The sequence below is a fragment of the Vipera ursinii genome, assembly GCF_947247035.1.
Source record: "Vipera ursinii genome assembly, chromosome: 1".
Classification (NCBI taxonomy): Eukaryota; Metazoa; Chordata; class Lepidosauria; order Squamata; family Viperidae; genus Vipera; species Vipera ursinii.
Window position 1 is genome coordinate 192,416,210 of NC_139512.1, and position 26,783 is coordinate 192,442,992.

General features: G+C 37.8%; 2 protein-coding genes and 1 long non-coding RNA gene across 3 annotated transcripts in view; 2 read left to right on the forward strand and 1 right to left on the reverse strand.

Annotated features, from left to right (window-relative positions):
• The window catches only part of LOC310632646, a 1,302,393-nt gene that overhangs the window by 251,029 nt on the left and 1,024,581 nt on the right, over positions 1-26,783 (forward strand). The window lies entirely within an intron of this gene.
• On the forward strand, positions 3,156-12,830 carry GLYATL3 (glycine-N-acyltransferase like 3; the record flags this gene model as incomplete). The annotated part of the gene is made up of 5 exons (XM_083349279.1): positions 3,156-3,257; positions 5,634-5,741; positions 6,226-6,352; positions 11,881-12,007; positions 12,536-12,830. Exons 1-5 carry the CDS (start codon positions 3,180-3,182, stop codon positions 12,828-12,830), a joined length of 735 nt encoding a protein of 244 aa, XP_083205405.1. The 5' UTR covers positions 3,156-3,179.
• Positions 26,509-26,783, reverse strand: part of LOC310632641 (cytochrome P450 2K1-like) — a gene marked incomplete at both ends in the record, with an annotated part of 45,136 nt that continues 44,861 nt past the window's right edge. Inside the window, one exon of the mRNA XM_083349955.1 lies at positions 26,509-26,696. Coding sequence (XP_083206081.1) covers positions 26,509-26,696 — 188 coding nt within the window. The remainder of the gene's footprint in view (positions 26,697-26,783) is intronic.

The window sequence follows — 26,783 nt, forward strand, 5'->3', positions numbered from 1 at the left end:
AAAGATTAATCCTTATGTCATTAACTTGTTGCTGAATGAGCTGCCCACCTGGCCACCTAAAGACAATAGGTCTTGGGGGAAGGGGGGACATTAATTTCAAGAAAGATTAATCCTTATGTCATTAACTTGTTGCTGAATGAGCTGCCCACCTGGCCACCTAAAGACAATAGGTCTTGGGGGAAGGGGGAACATTAATTTCAAGAAAGATTAATCCTTATGTCATTAACTTGTTGCTGAATGAGCTGCCCACCTGGCCACCAAGGGTAAGTCTTTAAATGGTGGGTGGGAGAAAATTTTTAAAGTGGACTGTGCTTAATTGTCTTTGTTCTCCCTTTAGATCTCAGGCAGTGTCAATGGTTGCTTGAAGTAGCCTAATTTAGTGCTGAACAATAAGGTGTCCAATCACATCTACCTAATGAGAATGTTAATTTTATTTGTATATTTAAAAAGAGACCAATCTTATATGTAATCAAGCAACGGACCTGTTATTGGCTGTTGCCTTGTCCTTTCAAGTATAACTGGTTCTCATGGATATTGAAATTAATACTTAAAAGTAGAAGCCTAAAACTGAACTATTTTAATTACAGGGTATCATTCTTCACTCAGATTACTATTGAAAGAAAATAATACCTGATTCTCCTTGGATTTAATAACACATTTAAATGATAGTTTTCTTTCTCGCGGTTGTGTTCCTCTGTTAATTTTCAAGGGATATTCACTTTTGGAAAATAAGATAGAAATTACTATAGTTATCACCTTGGTCTAGAAGTCTTTTTTCATTGTTTGAAAGAGCTGCATGTTTTAAAATGCATGCTTTTTGATGTAAACCTAAAGAATATTGTGTTGTCAGTGACATATCTTTATAATTTGTTTACATGTTGCTATGAAGGAAAAACAGTAGCCTGATCCCCAGAGGTAACATTTTATGTATGGTTACTATAGAACCATACATCAGAATCTTAAGTAAAGGAAGTATGTTTGAGAGACAAATTTTAGCTAAAATGTGTAAATCCATCAGATTGTAAATCTACATTTTCTATAATAGAATACTGCATCTTAATTTTTCAGTCTGTGTGACTTTTTTATTCTGCAATGGTGTTGTAGCTTTCTGGGATAAAGATTTAAGTCACTGAAGTATGTAGACTTGGGATTGTCAAGGACAATTTGGCTGTTGCAGCTGTTTATAAGAAAGAAAATAATATTACCCTAAAGTAATCAAAAAGGTGTTTATTGCTTAATCAGGAAGCGCTATAAAACTTGTACTGCTTTTTAAAATTAAAGCTTGAGTTTAAATGTTTTATCTATAAAAATTCTATAGACATGCAATTTACTTTAAATAGACCACAACAATCATCCTATATTCCAAAATAAATAAATCTAAAAACAATTACTTGTATTTCTATGGGATATATTCTTACAAATGTTTTATGAGTTTTTCTTTGAAGTTTCTTTTTCCTTTTTAATCACTATAAGAGAGAGCTATGTGACCCTTGTTTCCTTTCTTTGGTCCATATGTCCCTCCCTTCAGAATCATTCTACTGAAATCTGGGGCCCAATGAATTTGTAGCTGGGGGGGCGTGGCTTAAGGGATAAAATAAACTTAAGCCTCTGATAGGCTTAATATATTACATTCATTGACATCCCTATCTCACACAACCTCCTAAACATTCCTGTAAAAGTACCACTAGCTGCAAAAAATGTCCTCATTCCTGTTGTAGACAATACTCTCGTAAACCGCAATCCACAAAAGATTCAGTCAGGCAAATAAGATTGTGATGAGACACAGAGAACTTTCCTTGCCAAACATGTAAAAGAAAATGGGTGTCAAATATCAAAAGCTGAATGTTTTGAAGGCAGAGAAGCTGGCTACTTTTCACAATTGTGCACAATTTACAGAATTCTACAATAATGCTTAGACCTAAGAATGACTTGATTGTATTGCTTAATAGTAGTTTTAATTTAAAGTAGGTCAAATCATATTTTATTGCAATAAATGCAAAAATAATTGCATTTCCAGAGGAGGACATGTGTAATGAAATACATGCAAAACGTATCTGGTTTATTTGGTCAGTATTTCAAATCCCTCCTTCACAAATGGAACTAGTTCCACCCACCTAGTGACCCATCCTAGAAGGTTTATATATAATCTAAAGTTCAGCTTGCTTTTGGCTGTTCTGCATCTGAGTCATGACACTAGAGTCAACTCCAGGTATGTGAGGTCAGCTCCAGCTATTTATGAGAATTAGAATTATGGCCTTTGAAATGGTTGTCTAGACAGATGAATGCTTTAAATGTTCAGGATTCTCTAATTTAGGAATTTCTTTAAATGAACAAATCTTTTTAAAAGTGCTTAATTTTGAAATGCAAAACTTCCAATGAATTGCTTTTTCCTCTATAAGTTCTGCATCCAGGCAGCATAATTTCTCTGTTGCTAGCTTGGGACTGCTTTTTACATGCACCATCTCAGTTCAAAGCTTCTATATATTTTCTTAGTGTATAGTATCATTGAACTTGAAAGGTAATATAATCTAACATTTTCCTGTACTGTACAGGGTAGTATATTTTTTTTTCAGAAATAATGCCTAATTTTTGTTAATTGTGTATTGCTTTGGGTAGCCTTTAGTGAAGGAACTAATACATTAAATTCGTAAACTCAGAATTATACAGAAATGATTAATGGATGGAAAAAGGACATAAGGCAATCATCTAATAAATAAGTACTAGTAGGAAACCAATGATGTAATGTCCCCTGGGAATTAAAATTCTGATTTGCAACTACAGATAGTCCTTGAGATACGACAGATTATTTAATGACTGTTCAAAGCTACAACATACCCCTCTCCCCAAAAAATATTACATACAACCCTGTTTCAAAGTAACAAATTCTACATAAATCATTCTTGAGGCCAACAAGCTCTATGAGAGAATTTGTGTCTATGGTGCAATTTGAATTGGTAATGGATATTCATAGCCCACTTTATAATATTAGTAAATTAGAAACATCTTTACAGAGAATTTAAGATGAAGTTCATTTATTGTACAGGCATTGCTAATCTTACAAAGCATTGAATAAAATCTAGGAACATGTTTCAGAATGCCGTTTGTCCAATCCATCAAAGTTCTCTTTGTTTCCAGACATCAACTTTTGAACTAGGTTGCTGTTAAATGGGCAAGTGAAGATGTTGGTGCTTAACTGCTCCACAAAACTGCAAATTCTAGAACAAATGTTAAGGAAGAATTTTCCTGAATCCCTCAAGGTAATGTAGATAATTTAAGATTAGCTATTAAAGTACATGAAAAGAAAGAGCAAGTCAAACTTTATTTAATTATCATATTTATATAGCCACTTATCTAACGGTGATTCTGGGCAGCATACATAATCGTAAAGATCACAATTTAAAAAGATAAAACATCCCTAGCATACAGTCATCCAAAAGGCTATTCTATCATGGGATCCCCAAGCCTGTTGGCAAAACCACGTTTTGGGGGTCTTCCAGAAGGCCAATATGATTGAGGCCAGGCTTACCTCAGGAGAAATAATCCACAGGACAGTGGTCAGAACAGAAAAGGCTTTCCTCCTAGGTCTGCCCAATAAAACTCAAGCTGATGAGCCATAATATATATACACCTGTATCCCTGGAACTGATGAGATGGTAGATGTAACGGGGCAGGCAGTCCCTCAAATAACCCAGCTACACACAATGTAAAGCTTTAAATTGGGCCCAGAAACACAGCTTATAAAAAAAGTATAATATTTACAGTTCTTGGAGCACACACAACCGCCTGTGCTGTTGCATTTTGTAGCAGCAGAAGCTTCCAGATATTCTTCCAAGAGTAGCCCCATGTACAGCATATTACAGTAGCCCATCTGGAAGGAGACTAGCATGAATAACAGAGTAGAATCTCCCAGTCCAGGAATGGGTGTAACTCGGGGGCAACACAAAGCTGTGTAATGGCTCTTCCAGATATAACTCCGCCTGCTCTTTGAGCAGGACTCATGAATCCAGAACTGGCAGTGCAAACTCATTTAAAGATGATAAATCCTCAGATGCTGAAGGCTCTAAAACCCATTCACTCAGTCTTCTGGGGGTTTAATTGACATCTGTTGTTCCCCATCAGTCCTTAACAGCTTCCAGAAATCAAAATAGGACATCAACAGCGTCAGGTAACAGTGGGGATGAAGATAAGCAGCTGGTGTGATAGCACGCCCCATGGCAATGGATGATTTAGCCAAGCAGCTTCTTGTACATCTTAAATAAGAGTAGAGAGAGAGGAACACTGCAGCACCTAACATAGCAGGAGTCAGAAGCAGGAATTTTTGTGGTGTTGGACTGCAGGGCAGCAGAGCCATTGCACGCGGTGGGGGGTGGCAGACTATAGAGACAGGGAAACCTATATATAAGGCCTTCTGATGCATGTACATATAGGTAGTCTTCAAGTTGCGACCAGTTGCTTAATGACCATTTGAAATTATGACAGACCCTGAATGAGTGCTTTATTGCTTGTAAAGCACTTCTGGCTGTCATAAAATGTTGTGCCACTCCCCATCTTTTCGGGTGCTTGGCAACCAGCTCACCTTCACAACAGGTTGCAATATCCTGTGCTCATGTGATCATGATTTGCAATTTTTTTTGCCAGTTTCTGGCATTTTCTGGCAACAAACATTTGCACTTTCGACAGCAGCATTCACTTACCAGTCACATTTGCTTAATGACCGTGGTGATTTGCATAATGACTGCTGCAAAAAATGTTGTAAAATCGGGTCTGTTTGCATGGATTCCTCAACTTACTATTGTAATGACTTACAATTGGAAATCCAGTCCAGTTGCTCTTATAAGTTGATGACTACCTGCATGTACAGAAGGTTTTGCACAAGAGTTCTAGTAAAAGGACTATATTTCGTAGCAAACATCCCTAAATAAGTCTGTAAGCAATTCATTCATAAGTTGCAAATAGCGGTGGGGCTTCACTGATGCTTTTTGGGGAGTACTTTTGAGGAGAGGGAGAATATAAATTTGTTTTCCTGATGTTGAAAGACTAGTCCCTTGACAGCAAGAATGGCTTACAGAGTTCATTTCTGTTGTCCGGCTGCCCATTTCCATTCAATAGATACATAATTAAAAAGAATATGGATGTCGAAAAATGTTAAACTATCGTAAAGTCAGTATCATTTTCCTAGAACATAAAACCTTAGACCATTGTTTCAATGTTTTGATGAAATATTGCTTTTGTTACATCTCCAGCAGAATGATTTACTTATTCCTTTTCTATACAAATACAATCAAGACCTGTAAATATAAAGTATTCTTTTTTGTTGAATAAGCCGTAATTTAAGATCTGTTAAAATTATTGACATCAATGTTAGGACGATTTTCCATTGTTTAAATAAAATGAAAATTTCTAATTCCTTTTCCCATTCATTCATCTTTGTCTTGTAACACCTAATAGTTGTTTGTAATAAGTTAGATATCTAAAGCTGAAAATGCTACTAGTCTGAATGAAGATGTCAATAAATATTGAAGCTGCAAATAGTGCCTATTGGTGAATGCTTTGAAAATATAACAGAATCCAAACAAATAGATTTTTAAAAATGTTTTTGTTTAATAAAACTTTATAAACCCACTTTTTTGAAGGTTTATGGAGCAGTGTTAAATATAAATAGGGGAAATCCATTCAAAAAGGAAGTGGTTGTGGATTCATGGCCAGAATTTAAAGCTGTGATTACTCGCCGACAAAAAGAGGTAAAACAGTACTTGTAATGGATCTACCCTAAAATACCCTGAAATGCACAATGAATGTTGTGAGCATTAATCTAAAATTTATACAGATTTTCCTGAGCTGATGTCCTCCAAAGATGTGGATGTGTACTTTATCAACATGTAGAATTCCAAAGTTCGATGTCCTGGCTACTCTTGCTTTCATTTTTATTCATAGAATAAAAGCATAGAATAAAGATTTCTTAACCATTTTCCAGGTTGAAAATAACCTACTCTCTTTCATTTTCCAGATTGAAAGTAGCCTATTCTTGCTTCCTGAGCCAAGAAAATTCCCAACTGTTATCCTAACTCCAGTTCCTTGTAGATTCTCCTACTGATCTGCAGCTAGTCGGTGCCCTAATCTGCGACTTCCTCATTCATTTTTATGACCCTTACCTATAGCAACAAACTAGATGTATATCTGCATACTTAATACTATGAATTGAATTAAGATGTTTTTCACACATAGGCCAAAAGTGATGCCCTAGATTACTTTACAAATGCCTGTGCTGTTTTCTACAAAAATCTACAAGCTTACCAGGCATTGTTGGAGAACCCAGAAACTATAAACTGGGAGCAAGCCTTCCAGATACAAGGTAAAGGTTATTCTTTGCTATGAAAAATAACACATTAATGATTATCCTGAATTTTTTTAAAAAAATATTTTAAAATGAGAGACTGAAAAATTCTGATGGTACAGAGTTGAGAATTCCAACACTGAGTCATAAATCGTAGATGATGTCAAATTCTTTCTCCACTCAATTTTCACACCAATATGCTTAATTATACCATTTATTAACCGAGACTATCCCAGAGTTTACCAAGTGAGAAAAGCTGCTTCAAATAAAAGATTAATAAAAATGATAAGGCAGGTAAACCAAACTCTAACAGAATGCTGTTTTTCCATCATTTTTTTGTGATGGGATGTTTCTCCTGAGCTTCCCCAAAAGTTGGGGAATTGGAACAGCTAAGCAGAATCCAACTTTTTTTTTTTTTGATTCTCCAGATGCAGGAGCCATATCGTTCCCCATATGAATCTTGTTTAGCAAGCAGAGTAATGTGAGTGGATTGGATCTCCTTAACAGCACCATTTTCTTCTTTAAATTACCTTACATAACTTTGAACTCATACTGTTTTGATTCTAAACAGGCAGGGAGCTTGACAGGGCCAATAGCATGCTTCCTTATCACGGAGGATCTTTTCCTTTATTACCCTTGTCTTCCACTGCCATCATTGAAGTCTTGTTCTGACATTTTCAGATTTCTGAGGCAGATGGTAAAGATGTAGGATAGCACAGGCGCCTGGTTACTACAGAAATAAGTGAATTGATTTCTATTAAATAATTTAAAATGAGTTTTTAAAAAAGGTTTGCTTATTTCTGCAGATTATCTATATCCCATCAACACTAGCCCACTCTGACCTTAAATTTATCCCTAACCCTGTTGTCCTGACAGTTATCGCAGGATGGAATGGTCATTCTTCCTTAGACCTGCCCTTCCCAAATCCTTCTTGCTTCCAGCTGCTGGAACATAAATTGGGAGAGATGCCCAGGGTTGCTGTCCTTTGACCAGCAACTGCAGCATCCCAATCATCACAGAGACTTCGTACACTGAAGGTGTCTCTTCCTTTCTCTGTTTCTTGTCATTCTTTCTATTCAGCCAGAGCTATAATGAGATAAAATGGCTGAGATTTAATAGAGCACTTCTGGTGCTTCATTACTATTCCATGGCCAGCCCCAAAGGAAGGTGAAGCAGAAAATATCTGCTCCAGTGTGCCTCCATGACTGTCCTTTCCAGCTTCCAACAGATACTTCTGACCGCTTCTTCCTATAATAAGTCAAGGAGATAAATACATGGTGCCGGCGGACGACACCCAGGGATAGGGCCTTCTCAGTGGGGGCGCCTGCCCTTTGGAACCAGCTGCCAGTGGAGCTGAGGACTGCCCCCGACCTCCGTTCATTCCGCCGGGACCTGAAGACCTGGCTCTTCGAGCTCTCGGGCCCAGGCTGAGAATTCTAATTTTAGCTTTAATCTTAATTTTAACTGGGGTTTTATTTATGCAGGGATGAATATAATTTTTTTAAATCTGTTTTTAACTTTTGTATCTTTGTTTTTAATCACCCTGTAAACCGCCCTGAGTCCTTCAGGAAAGGGCGGTATATAAATGTAATAAAATAAAATAAAATAAAATAAAATAAAATTCTGGCACTATGCGTAAACTGACATCCAGTGGTACTGAAAGCAAAGAGAAGGTAAGACCTACAGGTTTAGAGAAACCTTGCTCAAGTGGCAATGAGTACTGCTCTGTATAATAATCCCTCTGAAATTAATTATATATCCCTACTCCTGGAATTATTTATTTATTTATTTATTTATTATTTATTTATTTATTTATCAAATTTCTACACTTCCCAGCTCCTCTAAGTGACTGGGCTGTTTACAAACAACATGTACTAATAGGTAGTAGCCTATGTCACAAATTTTTCGCGGGATGACAAAACATACATTTACAGTACAAGGTAACCCTTAAACCTAGGTGAGTTATTAGTTTTAAGCAATAGTAAATGTGATAAAAGAAAACTGAGCTCCAATAATTTTGTGTTTATTTTTATCAGTAGATTTAATTTTGTATTAATATAGTAGATTTTTTAATCTTTGCTTCCAGCGACTATTGCTTTTATTCCTAATTGATATTTAGCTTTTGAGTACAAATAAGTAAAAGAAAGGTCCTTCTGACCCTCTTTGAAATTCAGTTCTTTTCTCTACTTCAATTCCCTGTGTAAATAACAAGCTTAAGCATCCTTTCACTCATATTTATATAACACATTGACATCAAAGTCATGTTCTATTCTGGACTGATTGAATCAGCTTCCTTCTATACAGTACTCCTTGGACAATGCCATGTACCATCAAGACTAATAGCTTGATTTTTATCAAACAAGAGTTTCTTTGGAAACTCGGCCCCCTCCAACAATATATGGAATATTTGTGGGTAGGCTTCAATATCATTTTTGTCCCTTTTCCAGTGATTGGCCAAGCTACGGGATATGATGTTCTCTTGCCTATTTCTGACAAGCTATTCTCACTTCCATCTAAACGTTAAAGAATTCAGTTTACTTTCTTTAAGATCTGACTACCTTATATTCTCTTTTGTACTTCCAGTTACCTTTTGCTAATCTGATTGTTACTGTTAGCAAATAGGTGCACATGATGATAAAAAAATAAATGCGAAGCAATCCAACTGGATAGTTTTCCACAGCAGTTTCCTTATTTAGCTGGAGAGTCTATCTCCAGTACAAACATTCCAGACATCATGCAGTTATTTGAAATAGATGTTAATTGACAGAACTACAATCAGTTAAGCACAAAACCACTTTCAACATGGCAATACTGAACTGATAATCGTATGTCAAGTGCATTTAATCCCAGTAGGGTGCCCCCAGGTGTAAAGGTTGTTGCAGCTGCCCGGCTAAATAGGCACTTTTATTGGGGAGCAGGTAGATAGAAGGATAATGGAGGTGGCTAACAGATTGGAAAAGGTCAATCTACATAGCAATACCAAAGGAAGGAGAAAAAGAGAATAACCAGCAGCAGAATGAATGGACTTGTGATAATGGGCGCATAGTTGGAAGACCTGAAGCACTAGATTAAGGATAGTCATGGACGAAATCTACCTGTGATCTCTAAGAGTTGATATTGACTTGGCAAATAATCAATCAAATGTTCTTGTGAATGACTATTTTGTTGGATTTCTTTTAATCAAGTGTTAGGTGCCCCTAAGATGTTTCTGGCAAATAAGAATGAATTTATTATTTGAGTAATCTAGCATGTGATACCAATTTGATTGTAGATTTGGTTTCATAATGTCACCTAAAAATTGAGTTCTTTTGGTTTTTATTCATTTCAAAATAGTTTCCAGCAACACCTTTTTTGTCATAGAATCCACTATGTGCATCGGGCACATTTTTTGACAGATTTTCCAAGTTTTAAAATACTGTGTTTCCCCGAAAGTAAGACCTGGTCTTATATTATTTTTGACTCCAAAACAGGCATTATGTCTTAATTTTGGGGGGGTGTCTTATATTTTTCGTGACACCTGCCTCGCTTCCCAGCAGCGGCACTAACAGCCCCATCCAGCAGTCTGCGTGGCTGCTGGCCCACTTCTGCTGCGACCGTTTGTGGCAGGAGGCCGTGTGGCACATCATGCCGCTGCTGCCACAACAAGGTAAGGCAGATGGGTGAGGGGGTGAAGCTGATACAGGCAACAAGGGGCTGGTGGCGGGGGTGGGGTGGGGGAGGCTTGTGCCGCTCACTCACGGTGCAAGCCATGGGAGAGTTGGCAGAAGACAAGGAGGCAACAGCTGTGCCCGGGTAGGTGATCTGCAGGATGAAGTTTAAAGAAAGCCCCTCCAGTGGCCCACAGTGGCAACAGAGCCATTCACCATCATTCCCCCCTGGCTCCAAAATGGCAGAGGGGGACTAGGCCTACTCTGCCCATCCCATCTGCTGTAGCATGGCAGTCCAGGTTGGGAGGGGAGTGAAAAGTCGCCAATCAAGGAATGGCCTGGTGTGTGTGTGTGTGGGGGGGCTGAAATACCAGTAAGTGGGTGTGGGGCACATTGGGCAGCTCCACCCCCTTCCCCACCTTCCTTGCCTCATTATAGTGGCAGTGGCTCAATGTGCTGTGTGGTCTCCTGCCCCATTGCGGCAGCGAGGTGGGATAAAGTAGGCAGGATCCTAACTAGGGCTTATTTTTGGGGTAGGGCTTATATTAAAAGTAAAGGTAAAGGTTCCCCACACATGCATGGTAGTCGTTTCCAACTCTAGGGGCCGGTGCTCATCTCTGTTTCAAAGCCGAAGAGCCAGCACTTGTCTGAGGACGTTTCCGTGGTCATGTGGCCAGCATGACTAGACGCCAAAGGCACACGGAACGCTGTTACCTTCTCACCGCAGTGGTCCCTATTTTTCTACTTGCATTTTTACATGCTTTCCAACTGCTAGGTTTATTTATTTATTTATTATTTAAACTTATATACCGCCCTTCTCCCGTAGGACCCAGGGCGGTTCACAAGGCAATTAAAACAATATAACAATACAAAAGTTAATAACAAATTAAAATAAATTAAATTATCCTTAATTAAAATCTAAAACCCTTAACTCTAATTAAAAAAACCAATTACAATAGGTTAAAAATTAAAAGTTCTCAGTCCTGGCCGGAAAGCTCAAAGAGCCAGGTCTTCAGGTCCCGGCGGAACGAACGAAAATCTGGGGCAGTCCTGAGCTCTACGGGTAACTGGTTCCAAAGGGCAGGCGCGCCCACAGAGAAGGCCCTCCCCCTGGGTGTCGCCCTCCGGCAATCCTTTGCCGGCGGCACCCTGAGAAGGCCCTCCCTGTGGGAGCGCACAGGACGAAGGGAACTTGATGCTGGCAGCAGGTGTTCCCTCAGGTTGGCAGAAGCTGGGACGAGTAACAGGCGCTCACTCTGTTACGTGACACTCGGGATTCGACCTGCCAGACTAATGACCTTCTGATCGACAAGCTCAGCATGCTAACCCACTGAGCCACCGCGTCCCTTTAGAGCTTATATTATCCCAAAAAAATCAGGGTAGGTCTTAGTTTAGGGATGGGGCTTATTTTCAGGGAAACATGGTAACTTTTGAAAATTTGATGTTTGGTCCATGTGGACTTGAATCACCCTGTCAAGTGTAGCAGGTTGATGGCAAAATAATTAAAACGGTGCATGCAGGCTGCTTGTGTGTCGAGTCCAATGCATGCGTACTTTTTCTGCTCTGGTTGTGATGGCGCTGCTCGGCTCGTGGCACTGCTCAGCTTGTGATTGGTCATCTGGTTGCACGCTGAGTGCTTACTGCGGGTGGTGGCTATTATGTTTCTTTACACAACTGATGTGTGTGGGTGTGTATACAGTGATTGACTATGTGCGAAAAGTGAGTCCCAGCACGTTTTTTTTTTACAAAAAAAGCACTGGTTTACAGAAACATCAAAGTATTTTAAGCAAGATTGCAATATGTGAAGGTTTATATATCATTAATAGTTTTGGTAAGATTTAAAGACGGTGTTTTGTTTACATGTTTTATTTAAAATATAATTCTTTTTTCTGAGCATAGGTTTACAGGATGGCTTATACAAAACTTCCAAGATTGTTGCTGATGCCAAGCATGTAAATGTGAAGCTCTATTCTTTCAAAATGGTAATCTACCCAGACCCAGATGCACTTCCAGATGTTCAACTTCCGTATGTCTAACTGTATTAGGTTTTTTTTATAGTAATGGTCTTTTTCGGTAAATGTCACAGTAAAATTTTAATTTATGAGAGTGGATATAAAAGTTTCAGTTAGGTCAAGCATTCCCAGCAGTCTGATGCTTCCTGCTCCTATTACTCCAGTGATTTTTGAAATTCTCAGGAGAATTTTTAAGTTTAATAAACTTACTCTGAAAGTTGTAATTATGTGTTTGGGTGGGGAGGAAGGAAGACTCCAGAACTGAACATTTTTTTCCCTATTTGCCCCATTGAGCAAATTATGCCCTGCTTTTGGATATTTCTCTGCGAACATAAAAGGATTAAATCTCCCCTTCTGTTCCTATATTCATTGATTTATTAACAGTAAATGTTAAGCAAACAACTCTTTTTTAGGTTAGTTCCTGCACTGAAACTGACTTCTCTTGATGCATCTCATGCAAGTTTGCTGAATAACACCTGGTCGAGAGGAGGCAGTGACCAATGTCAGAAATACCTCATCAACCTCATTTGCTGTTTCCCCAGCATATGCATTTTGGATGAACATAGATGCCCCATCTCCTGGGGTCTGACAGACCAATTTGCTACGATGATCCACAGCTATACATTGCCCAAGCATTGTAGGAAAGGGTACAACCGTCTCATTGCAACTAATCTAGCTAAGATGTTACACAGCAAGGGGTTTCCGGCTCAAGGAAATGTTCTGGAGGATAACCTTCCATCATTAACTCTGCTAAAAAGCATGAATGCCAGATTCTTACCTTGTCAGTTTGTCAGACTTATCCACACACCTTTTTGCCTTTTAGCTAAACCTGAGTGACCTGGTGGATTTTTTTTTTAAAAAATCTATGATGGTTGGAAAATGTAGCTACCTAATTTGGGGAATCAAACCTTGTATTTGAGGTTATACACATCTGAACATGTTATGATATATTTAGACAAATCTTGAAGTCCATTTATGAAATGGCAATGCTATTCCACATTAAAGTAAATGCAACTTTTAAAGGAACAACAGTTGTTTTCAATTGTAGACAGACGCCTGATATGAGATCTGACTGCTTTAACAAATAATAGGGTAGTACCAGTGGTGGGATTCAAATATGTGAAGAACCAGTTCTCTGTGTGGATGCCACTTCCAGAAGTTCATTCTGGGCTTGGGCAACAAAAAAATTAGCCACCTGCTCTGCCGAAGTGGTGCAAACTGGCTGAATCCCACCACTGGGTAGTGCTGTCCCCATGCTTGATTGGAAGCACTTATTGATAATTGTTTTCATAGAATGCAAAGACTTTTTAAATTTACCAACTCAAATCATTTAATCTTTTCCATATTACTACTCAAACCCTTTGAATTCTTCGGTTCTTGTATATTCTTTGAATCTACATAGATGTGATGAATATAGTAAGGAAGTAGATCCCTTAAGAGAGAGGGGGGGTGCATTTTAGAAGAGTAAGAGGCAATTCAGTTCAGATTTTAGGTGTGCGAGAAATAGGGTGAAGACAGCCCTTCTCTTTGCAGAGTATATTCTTTAGTAGTAGAGTGCTCAGTCTGGTAAGATTTTGTGTAGATCTTTACAATTCAGGTTTTAAACAACATAGGAAACCTAAATAATATAGAGACCCAGTTTGGTCTAGTGATCAAGGTACTAGGCTAGAAAGCTGGATATGATGAGTTCAAGTTCCATCTTAGCCCTGAATACCACATGGGTGATTTGGTCCAGTTACACACTCTCAGGCAAACCACCTCACAGGGTTGTTGTAGGAAAATAGGAGGAAGATGTGTTGGATATGTTCACCACCTTGGGTTGTTTGTGAAAATAATAAAGATGGGAGACAAATAAATAAAAAAAATGTGGAATTATGTTGGCAGATTTTGCCTCTCTGTCAAAATAAAACTATTTCAAAGGCTGAGGAAACACCTTTTGATTTCTTTCTGCCGGATCAGTGTAACAAAGCACAGGTTTTGTAAGACATTGGTGTGTGTGTGTGTGTGTGTGTGTGTGTGTCTCCAAAACCAGGGATGAGGTCCAGATCATTGTTAGATGTTCCTGGAGGTGGTTGGAAGGTAAATCTTTGAAGGAGGTTGGTAAAGAATAGAAAGAGCTCCATTTTGGAAAGGTTCTCCCCAGCACATACTCTCTGACCTGGAAGAAAACATACATGACAAAATAGTTGAGTTTATTGTTTTCTTAAAATACTTTAAACTATAGCTTCCCAATGTCACATTGTCCCAAATGAATAATTACATTCTTAAAGATTTAAATGCTAAAAATATATCTTCTTAAAATATGTTAACCTAGGAATCCCTCTTAATACATATATAAACGTAGCGATTTTTGCATATTCTTCCTTTACATAGGCAGTTTCAACCATCTGTTCAAGCTTGAGAGAAAGAAAAATGTGCATCCTGCTAACAAAGCTTTTTCTTTGAATAATACTTGTGGCATATTTAAGCAAATGCAAACACCAAGTTAATATCATTTTTATAGATTTTCATAGACTCCTTAGTACTAGCAAGGAGCATATCAGTCTTATTCCAGTTAACTGGATAACCTGATAAATTGCTAAAATTTATTTCAGTATCAGTATATTTTGGCAAAGAACATTCATACTTATTAATTATTGGCTTTACCTTTAGCATTGTCTTACAAAGCCTTTTCAAATCCATCATGTGCAGATTTCCCAAAATGGATATTGTTCTGGGTCCAGGTGGAAGATTTTGGGAGCTGTTACTCTGGGAACTACCCATTTTGAAAAGGAATATAACTGTAAGAATGAATAGTAATACTCATAAAACAAGTCCAGTCCAAGCCATTTCGTTTCAGAAAAACAACACGGTGGTGAAGTAAAGGGAGACTTGTCTTCAAAGGATCTGTGAGGCACGCAGCTTCCCTTTTATAGGGGTAATGTGAACCTGATTATTTTCTTTGATGGGGTGGAATTCTTTCTGGCCAATAATTTTGCTGAATGCCTTTGTTCAACCCACCTCTCTACCTGACCAGTCCTTGAACTGGGTGGGAGGGAGGATGTAAGTTTTCCCATTTGGTCTTATAAGGCCAACAATAACTGCTTTCGCTGCCTGTGACTCTTCCAAGTGAAAATATTACAAATATTGGGTTATTATCCACATAAGCAGCATCTGCTACCTCCACATCTGTAAGGTTGGTTAACAGTAAAGTAGAAATTCAACATGTATCTAGCCTTAAATAAGTTTTATGAACTGACTTCACTCTGTAGGACACATCCCAGAGATATAGTAATGACATATATGCAGAATCATTTTCAGGAGTTTGCCAAAGCTTCTTTGGGATAAAATCATTTTAACCATATAAGGGAGGGGGAGAAGAATCATAATCATATCTAAAATGACTAAGATATTGTATTTTCCTTTGCATTTTCAAGAAAAATTGAAGTAGAAAAAAACTATAAAAATATTTCACAGAACTTTATTTTGGTACTCTGCTCATAAATCAAAACAACTGTTATTTTTTGCTTCTGGTTCCGGAATTTCAGTGCTCCCAGATGTGCGAGGGATTCACTCCTCGTGTCGCCTGGATTTCTTCATCGGGGGGGGTCCTGTAAAGGGGTTGAAAGTTGCCCTGGAGGGGCGATGAGTGGGGAGAGGGCTCTCAAGTCGGCGGTAAAAGGGTGTTGGCCCTCCCGTCAGCTTGGAGCTACTCTCCGAACTGAAGAAGAAAGGATTGGCCATTCCCATGGCCCATCATTTAGCCGTTTCCTGCCGAAGCCAAAAGCACAACAAAGCACTTGAAAGCACTTGAAAACTGGGTGAGAATTGCCTTCTTGTTTTCTTAATTGTCTACTTTCCCTGTCAAAAGCTTCTTGAATTTGCTTGCCCCTGTGAGGAGAGAAGGAAGGGATTTTTTCCCCCACCCTCCTTAAGAGTGGCCTTTGTATACATTGGGAGAGAAAAGAAACAACCTTCTACTAAGTTATACTGATTTATTGGACTTACTGCCTTTCTACCTTTGGCCCAAAGTTCCTATATTTATAGAAATGGACTATTTTACCTATTAGTCTAAAAAAGGGGACAAAATAAATAAATAAAAAGATACTGTCTTTTGAAGTACTCTGAGGATATCTAGTGAATATTATTGGCAAACAAGCTTGCTTACATTTTGGACTGATCTTGGCATTAAGATAAAAACCTGAAACAACTGGAGATGAATTTGGTTTAGACTTACTGATTTTTGGACTCTTACTGATTTTTGTTTGAAAAATAGCCTCCACCAAGGACTATTTATAATTATTACAAAATGGAGAAGGATCAGCCACAAACCTTGCTTGATTATAACCTTATACTTGAAACAATCTACAGAGTCACTGAGATGTCCATCTCCAGATTTAATAATTTAGATGCCAACCTTAAGTCACAAATTGAAACCCAGACTGCTGCCGGCGTCAACTTCCCTCCGCCCTGTGTGTTCCCACAGAGAGGGCCTCCTCAGGGTGCCACCGGTCAGAGAATGTCGGCTGGTGGCCCCCAGGGGGAGGGCCTTCTCTGTGGGCACCCCGGCTTTATGGAATCAGCTGCTGGTTGAGCTCCGGATGGCACCTGACCTTTGCTCCTTCCGACGCGGTCTGAAGACCTACCTATTTGAGCAAGCCGGCCTGGCCTGATGGGGGATGTGCTGGGGTTTTTATTGGGGATTTTTATATTAGTCTACTGTTTTTAGCTCGGGCTCTTATTTAATTCTTTTTGTATTCTGTATTTTTTATGTGCCCTGTTCACCGCCCTGAGTCCTTCGGGAGAAGGGCGGTATACAAATATAATAAATGAAATGAATAAATGAAATGAAATGAAACTAAAGAATTTACACTTCAGAATATAATAAAATTGGAAGATATTAATATTGAGACAGAGGAATATAAGCAACAACTATCCAAAGAACCGACAACTTTAAAAGTACAAGGAACTATCACTATGGCAAATAACCTTAAGGACCAACAACACACTATGGGAAAACTTAATGTGCAATATAGTGATGTTAACATAGAGGATGTGGAAGATCAACAAAGACAGTTTCCTGATAGCCTGGATAGCCAAGCATTGATTACAAAATTGGATAAGACTCTCTATTTAAAGCAGATGAACCCAGATGGAAGAGGAATCCAGACTGAACTGAAGATAAAGTTTTTAGAGCAAATACAGAGACAAGAACTAAATGCAACAACATAATGATTACAAATGGTTTGGTTTTTGTGGACCACTGATGGCTAGATGGCCTTCTTCAATTCAAATAATATGTATTGGAGTGAAGGGAGACCTATCTGGCAATTCAAAGGCCTTGGTCTAGAAACCTGATTGGCAAAAAAAGAAAGTCTGAGTTAGATTTAAAAAGTGAGTTCTTAGAGAACCATTAAAGGTTATCCTTTTAGTAATCAGTGATCTATCAGGATCTAAAATAGAAAATGTTTATGAGATAGATCTAGAATGTGTTTCTGTATTTATTAGGCTTATTTTAGACATTATAATTTGTGCACTGACATAATGGAAATTTGGTTTATAGATCCCACATTTGATGTTAAAAGACGTTTGATTATTCTATTCAAGAATTAAGAATTAGCTAAAATTTAAAACAGAATCTGGTTGTGTATAAATAGTTCTAGATTGATAAACATAGGCTGTGGTCCTGTCAGTAACGAGTGATGTATTAGGATGTTATTACACAATATTTATTAGGTAGAACATAGCTACTCAGCCACTGTGTACATGTTAGATGCTATAGTTTTTGCTGTAATGAAATGAGAGAAATTTGGGTTGTGAATATTATTTGGGATGTTAAAAGCAAAATTTGAATAATATAATTAAAATTAAAATTAGGTAAACTTTAATAACAGGACATAGATATATCTCAATGAAATTGAATTGACAAATTTTTCAACTGACCATGCTACTTCTAGAAATTTATTAGTTTAAACTGGTGGTATGAAATGTTAAAGGAAATTGAGAAGGATGTTTTGATAATGTAACCTGAATTATGTACTGAAAATCTGTTACTGAATCTCTGATTACCCAGTCATCATGATGCTTTCTAAACATGTAGATTTTAACTGAAAAAACAGTTAAAAAACAACTGTTATTTTCCAGATTCAGTCTAAAAGCTTAATATTATGCATCTTTCATCCTGATCTGGGACTTTTTCTCTAGAAGTCATGATAAAAGTTCATGTAGCTATTCCACTTTTTTCAATCTATTTAAGGCCATACATTTTTGACAGAGATTGTTTACATTTAATAAATTGACATCAATGCTTCCAATATGTGTCTGTTCAAGGCACAAAATATGTCCCCTTTCTTTTATTTAACTAAAAAAAATCCCCTTTAAAGGAAGGCTATTCAACCTAGCCTTTTAAAGGAAGGCTAACTCATCTGAGCTGTCAGGCTATTCAACGTGACAATCCAGTGTTCTAATCAATCTCATCCCAGTTAAACTTCTAACCTGGTAACACAACTGGCTGCCTGTCCAATACATTATACATTATTGTAAAGTTTTTAATTTTAGTCCTCAGTATTTTATCAGATTATATAAAATCAGCTGCTTATCTCTGCCAATCATTTAGTATTTTTTCCCCAGTTCTTGTAGGAATATATTTGAACAAAATCTTCAGCCTTGTCAAGATGGTCATCCCAACTGAGACAGTTACAGGTTTTCCCACTTGAAATATCTGTCATCCTGTTTCAAGGAATATCTAGCAATAAGTATCTCTAAATAAACCTTTTTTATTTTTTGTAAAATAAATTCCGAATAATATTAAAGGTTGTTTCCTATTGTACTACTTTGTTTTCTGCAGCTACATTCTGTATCAATATGTGATTTTGAATTACCTAATATCCTAACAGTAAGGTACACTACTATATATATACATTACAATTTTCTGGTATATATGTACTGTATTTCTCAGTTATAGTGGCACTGCTGTAAAACACACCAGAGAATTGGTCGAAGGAGTAAGCTGACTGAATTGCTTCAATATTTTAGAAGCATTCTGTAATGTCCTGGGGTTTTTGCTTGCAGTTACTGGTTGATGAGGCCACAGCGGCCGCACAAACAATTGTGACACACAGGGGGGCGTTCACAGTCAAACACCTCCAGTTTGGGGTTAGCGTAGCCCCAGGAATCTTCCAGGAGGTCATGGAGTGCATGCTAAAGGGCATTCCTGGGGTTTGTCCCTATTTTGACGATGTGCTCATCGCCAGTGAGTCCACTGAGGTGCTAGAAGGGAGGCTCGAGGCTGTCCTTCAATGGTTCTGCACTGTGGGACTTAAGCTGAGAAGGGACAAGTGTAAAATTGGGGTCCCTTCCATTGAGTTCCTGGGTTTCCATATCAATGCTGATGGCATCCATCCTGCAAAGTCCAAGCTGAAGGCAATTCAGCTGGCACCAAGCCCAAAATCCAAGGGAGAGCTTCAAGCATTCCTGGGCTCCTGAATTTTTACTATGCATTCCTGCCTAACAAGGCTGCAGTGGCAGAGCTGTTACACCAGCTCTTGGACAAGAACACCACATGGAAGTGGACCAAGGTGCATGAGAGTAGCTTTAAGGCAGTAAAGTCACTACTGTCCTCTAATTCAGTGCTTACGCACTTTAATGTAAAATTTGCCACTATGTATTGTGTGTGATGCATCTCCTTATGGGGTGGGGCTGTACTAAGCCATTTGTCAAATGATGGGACTCAAGTCCCCATTGCCTATTATTCATGGACACTGTCTTCAGCTGAGCACAATTATGCTCAGATTGACAAAGAGGCTCTGGCCATCGTGGCCAGGGTGAAGAAATTCCATGATTACTTGTATGGCAGGGAATTCACGATCTTCACTGATCACAAGCCTCTGCTGGGGTTATTTACTACTGACAGGCAGACACCACAAATACTTTCCCCTAGAATGCTAAGATGGTCCATTTTATTTATTTATTTATTTTATTTTATTAGATTTATATACCGCCCTTTCCGAAGGACTCAGGGCGGTTTACAGGGTATTTAAAACAAGAATTACAAAAGTTAAAAACAATTTAAATTTTTTTTTTAAAAATTACATCAATCCCTGAAAAAAAGTAAAAACCCCAATTAAAATTAAAATTAAAATTAAAATTCTCAGCCTGGGCCAGAGAGCTTGAAGACTTTGTTCTTAAGTAATACTGAGAATGTGTGTACATTCTAGGGGGGAGGAGTGTAATGTATTAGGGTTTTTGCTTGCACTGTTTACATGTCTGTTTACTGCTGCTTAATGGTTACTCAATGTGTGCCTGTGTAACAGCTGAGGGCCAAGCCAGACTCCTTGTCTCCAAAAAGATCATTGGATGATTTGGGTGGGAAATGGGTTCCTTTAAACCTATTGGCTGCCACCTAGAGTTCCTCTTTGCCTGAATAAAGCAATGTTCCTGCTTTCAACCTCTCTTCTCGCCTCGTGCTTCCAAAGGGCCCACGGTGCAACACATTCCTTACCATAAGAATCAGAACTGAAATCTATGTAGCAGATACTATACATTTGCTACTTTGTCCATGATAAATATTTTGACTCTTGATTCCTTTTTGGATATAAATAGCTGTTTCTTGCCCTCCATTGTAATTTAATGATGCAAAAGCATCTGCAATATGAATGCAAGAAATTGGTATACTTTGGTTAATAATTCATTCTGCAATTACAATTACAAGGGTAGAAGTATAATTTTTAACATTTCTTTTGAAGATATAGATCATTTATGTTTTAGGAGTAAGAATGACAAAACAATGATGAAGATACATGTGAAAACAGAATAACAGAGTTGGAAGAGACCTTGGAGGTCTTCTCGTCCAACCCTCTGCTCAAGCAGGAGACCCTATACTATTTTGGACAAGTGGCTGTCCAGTCTCTTCTTGAAAGCCTCCAGTGATGAAACACCCACAACTTCTGAAGGCAAACTGTTCCACAGCTTGATTGTTCTATCAGGAATTTTTCCCTTAGTTCTAGGTTATTTCTCTCCTTGATTAGTTTCCATCCATTGCTTCTTATCTGATTCTTTTGAAAAAAGGTTGATCCCCTCTTCTTTCTGGCAGCCTCTCAAATATTGGAACACTGCTATCATGTCTCCCCTACTCCTTCTTTTCACTAGACTAGACATACCCAATTTCTGCAACTGTTCTTCATATGTTTTAGCTTCCACTCTCCTAATCATCTTTGTTGCTCTTTTCTGCACTCTTTCCAGAGTCTCAACATCTTTTTTGTATTGCGGTGACCAAAACTGGATGTAGTATTCCAAGTGTGGTCTTACCAAGACCTTAGCAAGCAGTACTAACTCTTAACATAATTTTGATTCTACCCCTTTGTTAATGTAGTCTAGGTGTAAGGACCTGCCTCAACTAGTGCTCCGAAGAAAGCAGAACTCTTGAAACTGGAATTGTTTCAACAGGAACTTTTATTGAGAGTTAGTGATAGCAATATTTATTTATTTATTTATTTATTTGATTTGTATACCGCCCTTCTCCCTAAGGACTCAATAGAGCAAGGCAATATCTAAATTCTTTTTAAATAAACTTTTACTGATTTTCTAATATTACATTTAAATGTTTGCAAAGCAATGTGGCATTTGAGTACAATAATTCTATTACACATAGATATCATTAGTACAGATCTCAAATTATTACAATCACCATTTCCTCTCTTTCTTCCTTAATATCTACTGTCTCATATTTAAACTAATACAATTTTTGTTCTATCAATCAAATGGAAAATAACTTTCTAACATTTATCAGTAATTTTTAGTTTATATATATCTTAGTTATTTTAACTTTCAATTTTTTAGACAATCAATGACCTAGTCATTTTTTCTCATTTTTAATTTTCCATTAATATTTGATTTTAACGTTTAATAATTATCATTTCCAAATTTTAAATGACCCCAACTCCTTTATCACAATTTCTCCCAAAGTTTGATATTCAGGATACACATCTTATCTATATAAGTTCTTACCATCTCCATCAAGTTAGTGATGCAATATAATATTCTTATTTTCTAATAATTCTCAAGTATCTTAACATCTTATATTTAATAACCAAAATTTCTTTTATTTCCACATGTAATACTTCCTCTCTCTTCCTGTTTATATCTACTATCTCATATTTAAAACTAATATTTTCCCCTTATTACTACATAAACATTTATTACTTTCATCAATAAAGTTTTAACATATACATCTTGATCATCTTTACATAATCCTTATACACAAATCAGTATTCCAGTTAACCTGTTAATATTTTAGCTTCTGAGTTTTACATAACCAAAATTTTCTTGGTCTCAACTCATAGCAGCATCTTATATTCAAAGTACACATCTTATCCATTTAAGTATATTCTATTTTAAGATATTTTTATTGCTTTCATCAATAAGGTTTTAGCTTATATGTGTCTTAATCACCTTTACAGGACCTTTATACACTGATCAATATTCAAATTCAATTGTTAGTATTTATACTTAAAACATTTTTATTGCTTTCATCAATAAGGTTTTAGCTTATATGTGTCTTAATCACCTTTACAGGACCTTTATACACTGATCAATATTCAAATTCCATTGTTAGTATTTATACTTCTACGTTTTACTTAATCAAAGTTTTCTTTATCTCAACCCATAACAATATCTTGTATTCAAAGTACACATCTTGTCTGCTTAAATATATTCTATTTTAAGTTCTCATAATACCCATCTTATCTATTTAAGTATATTCCATTTTAAATCTCATCTATAAATCAAAACCCCATTCGTTTTCAGTCTTATTCTTGCTTGCTTTCTTTGCCAAATCATCTTCCATGTCCTTGCTTTTGGGTCATCCAGCAGATCTCCTTGGATTGTTGTATCTATTATTTTGCATTGGGAAAGCCATCAAGTCACCATTTTGTTAAGAGGAGTAGCTGATCCAGCAGGTCTTCTCCTTGGTTTTCCATTTCGACCTATTTGTCTTGACCTGTTTATCTTCTCTTCCATCTGTTTTCCTTTTATATCCTCAGACTCCTTCTGTTTTATGTAGGAAATCTTTACCTCTTTCTCTTTTGTCAGTTTCTCTTCTATATTTTCTGTTGTATGTATTTGTTGAGCAGTTGAGTCTTCTGTCTTGATATTTAATTATTCCATTTGTTTCTGTAGTATACTGCATAGATGATTCTATAATTATAGTCATAGTTTGCTTTTGCATGTCTGTGCTGTCTTCTGATTTTTTTCTATAGCTTCTTATTTCATCACCAGCTTTGAGTAAGGTTTGAATAATCTCTTTCAACAAACAAAGAGTTTGATTCTGCTGTTCTTTTGTGAGGAAAATCCATTCCTGATCTTCTTCCATAATAGTATACTTAAACAAAGGCTTTGCATTAAAAAAATCCACTAAATAAAAAGTGCAGCTGAGTTTCTGAAGGTTACAGGTGTCTTATCTTTTTTCTGGGCTGTCAGCCAGGTCTCTTTGGCACAATAACAGATTGTGATATCAGGTTTAGCCATAAGATGTCTCTCCAAAGTTATTTTGATCTTTTCAGTTTTTTCTTCTATTTTAAAAGAAAAAACCCAGATCTTCAATAAAAATGAAGAAAAATTGAAGAAAAATAGGAAATAGAGAATAAAGAGTCTTTTAATCCACCAATTTTAGGAAATAAATTCCCAATTAGGATCCAATTATTCTTTTAACATTTTAAACACCACTGCTGTGTCTGGAGGGAGAGCTGAAACCCCCCTTCCCTCTCCACAGTGGTGGGAAAGTACTTTAGCAGCTTGAATAGGTACAAAAAAGCAATTAGGATTTAAGAAAGGTAGATCTCACCCAGTCCTTTCCACGCTGCTTTGAAGTTGCCAGATGGTAAGTGTGACTTCAGCTGTCTATAGCCTAGTGACAAGCCATATTTCTATGGCCAGTCTTTCATCCACAGGTTTGGAGGGATTCTCCAGCTCTAGTAGGAGAGCTACTGCTCTCCTGCAATCCAGCAAGGGCCCCTCCTTGCTGGTCGCTTCTACGGGGTGACTTTCAACCCTTTTCAGGGGCCCCCAGTGTTGCAAAATTGGATGGGGGAGACGGAGCTCATCTCCCAGGTGTCCATGGCAGCCAGGGCAAACCCAGCAATATCCAAATTCTTCCCATGCAAAAGCAACATCTTCCCACACTCTTCAACATCTTCATCAATGATTTGGACGAAGGGATAGATGAGAAACTCATCAAATTTGCAGATGACACCAAGCTGGCAGGAAAAGCCAACATTCCAGAAGACAGGCTTAAAATACAGGAGGATCTGGACAGACTTGAACACTGGGCGCTATCTACCAAAATGAAATTCAATGATGAAAAAAGTAAGGTTCTACATTTAGGCAAGACAAACCAAATGTACAGGTATAGTATAGAGGGTACCTTGCTCAATAGTAGTAACTGTGAGAGGGATCTTGGAAGCCTAGTGGACAATCACTTAAATATGAGCCAGCAGTGTACTGCAGCTGCCAAAAAAGCCAACACAGTGCTAGGCTGCATTAACAGAGGGATAGAATTAAGATCAAGATTAATATCACTATACAATGCCTTGGTAAGGCTACACTTGGAATACTGCATCCAGTTTTGGTCACCACGATGTAAAAAAGATGTTGAGACTCTGGTAAGAGTACAGAGAACAGCAACAAAGATGATTAGGGGACTGGAGGCTAAAACATATAAGGAACGGCTGCTGAAATTGGGTATGTCTAGTTTAATGAAGAGAAGGACTAGGGGTGACATGATAGCAGTGTTCCAATATCTCAGGGGTTGCCACAAAGAAGAGGGAATCAAGCTATTCTCCAAAGCACCCAAACGGAGGACAAGAAGAAACAGATGGAAACTAATCAAGGAGAGAAGCAACCTAGAATTAAGGAGAAACTTCCTGACAGTTAGAACAATTAACCAATGGAACAACCTGCCTCCAGAAGCTGTGAATGCTCCAACACTGGAAGTTTTTAAGAAGAGACTGGACAGCCATTTGTCTGAAATGGTATAGGGTTTCCTGCCTGAGCAGGGGGTTGGACTAAATGACCCCCAAGGTCCCTTTCAACTTTACTATTATAATTAAAATGTCATATTAAAGCTGCCCTTTCAAACCCTTCCCCAGTGTTCAACCATCTGGTTTGATTTTAGCCAGTTCATAAGTGTGAAGTTATTATGAGAACCAGAGCAATAAAATGCAGTTCCCAAGGTTTCTGTTCCTCTGTGGTCCCGCCTCATCCAAGCAGAGATAAGGCAGAGGGCTGCAGGCACATCCCTCCCACCTTTTACACCCAGAGAGCATTACTTCAAAGAAGAAAGAACAAAGCGAATGAAATACATCTCAGAGCCCACAGAACCTCCCCCCTCCGCACAGAGCAAACCTCCCCCTCCCAACAGAATGGCAGTACCCGGAAATGCATTGAGGGTCTGACACTAGGATTGCATAGGCTTTTTTTGGTGGCTGCAGCACACTGTTGGCTCGTATTTAAGTGATTTTCTACTAGGACTCCAAGATCTCTCTTGCAGTCACTGCTATTGAGTCATGTTTCACCTAATTTGTACCTGTACATTTGATTTCTCTTGCCTATGTTTTAAACCTTACTTTTATTTAGACTTTTATTTATTTTATTTCATTTTGTTAGATAGGGCCCAGTGTTCAAGTCTGTCAAGGTTCTATCTGGATCATAAGCCTATCATAAGCCTATCAGGGCTGTTGGCTATTCTTGCCAGCTTGGTGTCATCTGCAAATCTGATGAGTTCCCCTTCTCTTCTCTCAACTAAATGTTCTATAAAGATATTGAAGATTACTGAGTCTAAAACAGAACCTTGGGGTACCCCACTGCTCACCTCCCTCCATGTAGATGTAGTTCCATTAAGTAGTTGTAAGTAACTACATTTAGTTGGAACTAGAGAAGGGAACCTCATCAAATTTGCAGTGGGGTACTCTAAGGTTCTGTTTTAGGCCTAGTAAACTTTAATATCTTTATAAATGATTGTAGATGTAGTACTATGAAGGACTACATGAGTGTAGTTTGTCAGCCAGCTATAAATCTATCTGGTGATCTGTCTATCCCACTTTTTTCTAGCTTACCAAGAAATAGATTGTGTTTTACGTTCTACTATGTCCGCAGTATAACATGGAAGCCAAGCAGTCTAGAATCTGGACTTTTTCAACTATTATTGTTGTTTTTGCTAACATTGATAACCTGTAACGAACAAATGCATTTATATATATGTAGAATTATTGTGGAAAAATCTATATTGCTTAAATAACAAAAAGCAGAACTAACAAAATTAAAGAGGATAAAAATAGTAAAAGATAAAAGAAAAGAAAAGAAAATAATCAATAAGAGTACAAATTACTTAGCATGATTTCCCTACTCTTTTCACCCCCAGATTCTAGATTTTGTGTGCACGCAAATAATTATAGCACACAGTTTCAGACAGCCTCTTAAGCCAAGATCATACAGAATCACATTATCCAAGGCTGAGAAATGGCTGTCCTGAAGGCCTTTTGTCTTATGAACATGGAATGGCACAAGTTTTGTAGGGCATAGGAGGGGTTGTAAATCCAACTGCAGGTGTTAGATCCAGATCATCTTTAGATGTTCCCGGGGGTGTCTGGAAGGTAAATTTCTGCAGGAGGCTGGTGAAGAAGAGGAAGAGCTCCATTTTGGCAAGGTTCTCACCTGCACATGCTCTCCGACCTGGAAGAAAGCATACATGGAAAAAAAAAGTGCTTATTGGTTTCTTTAATAATTTTACATAGCTTCCCAATGTCAGATTGTCACGGA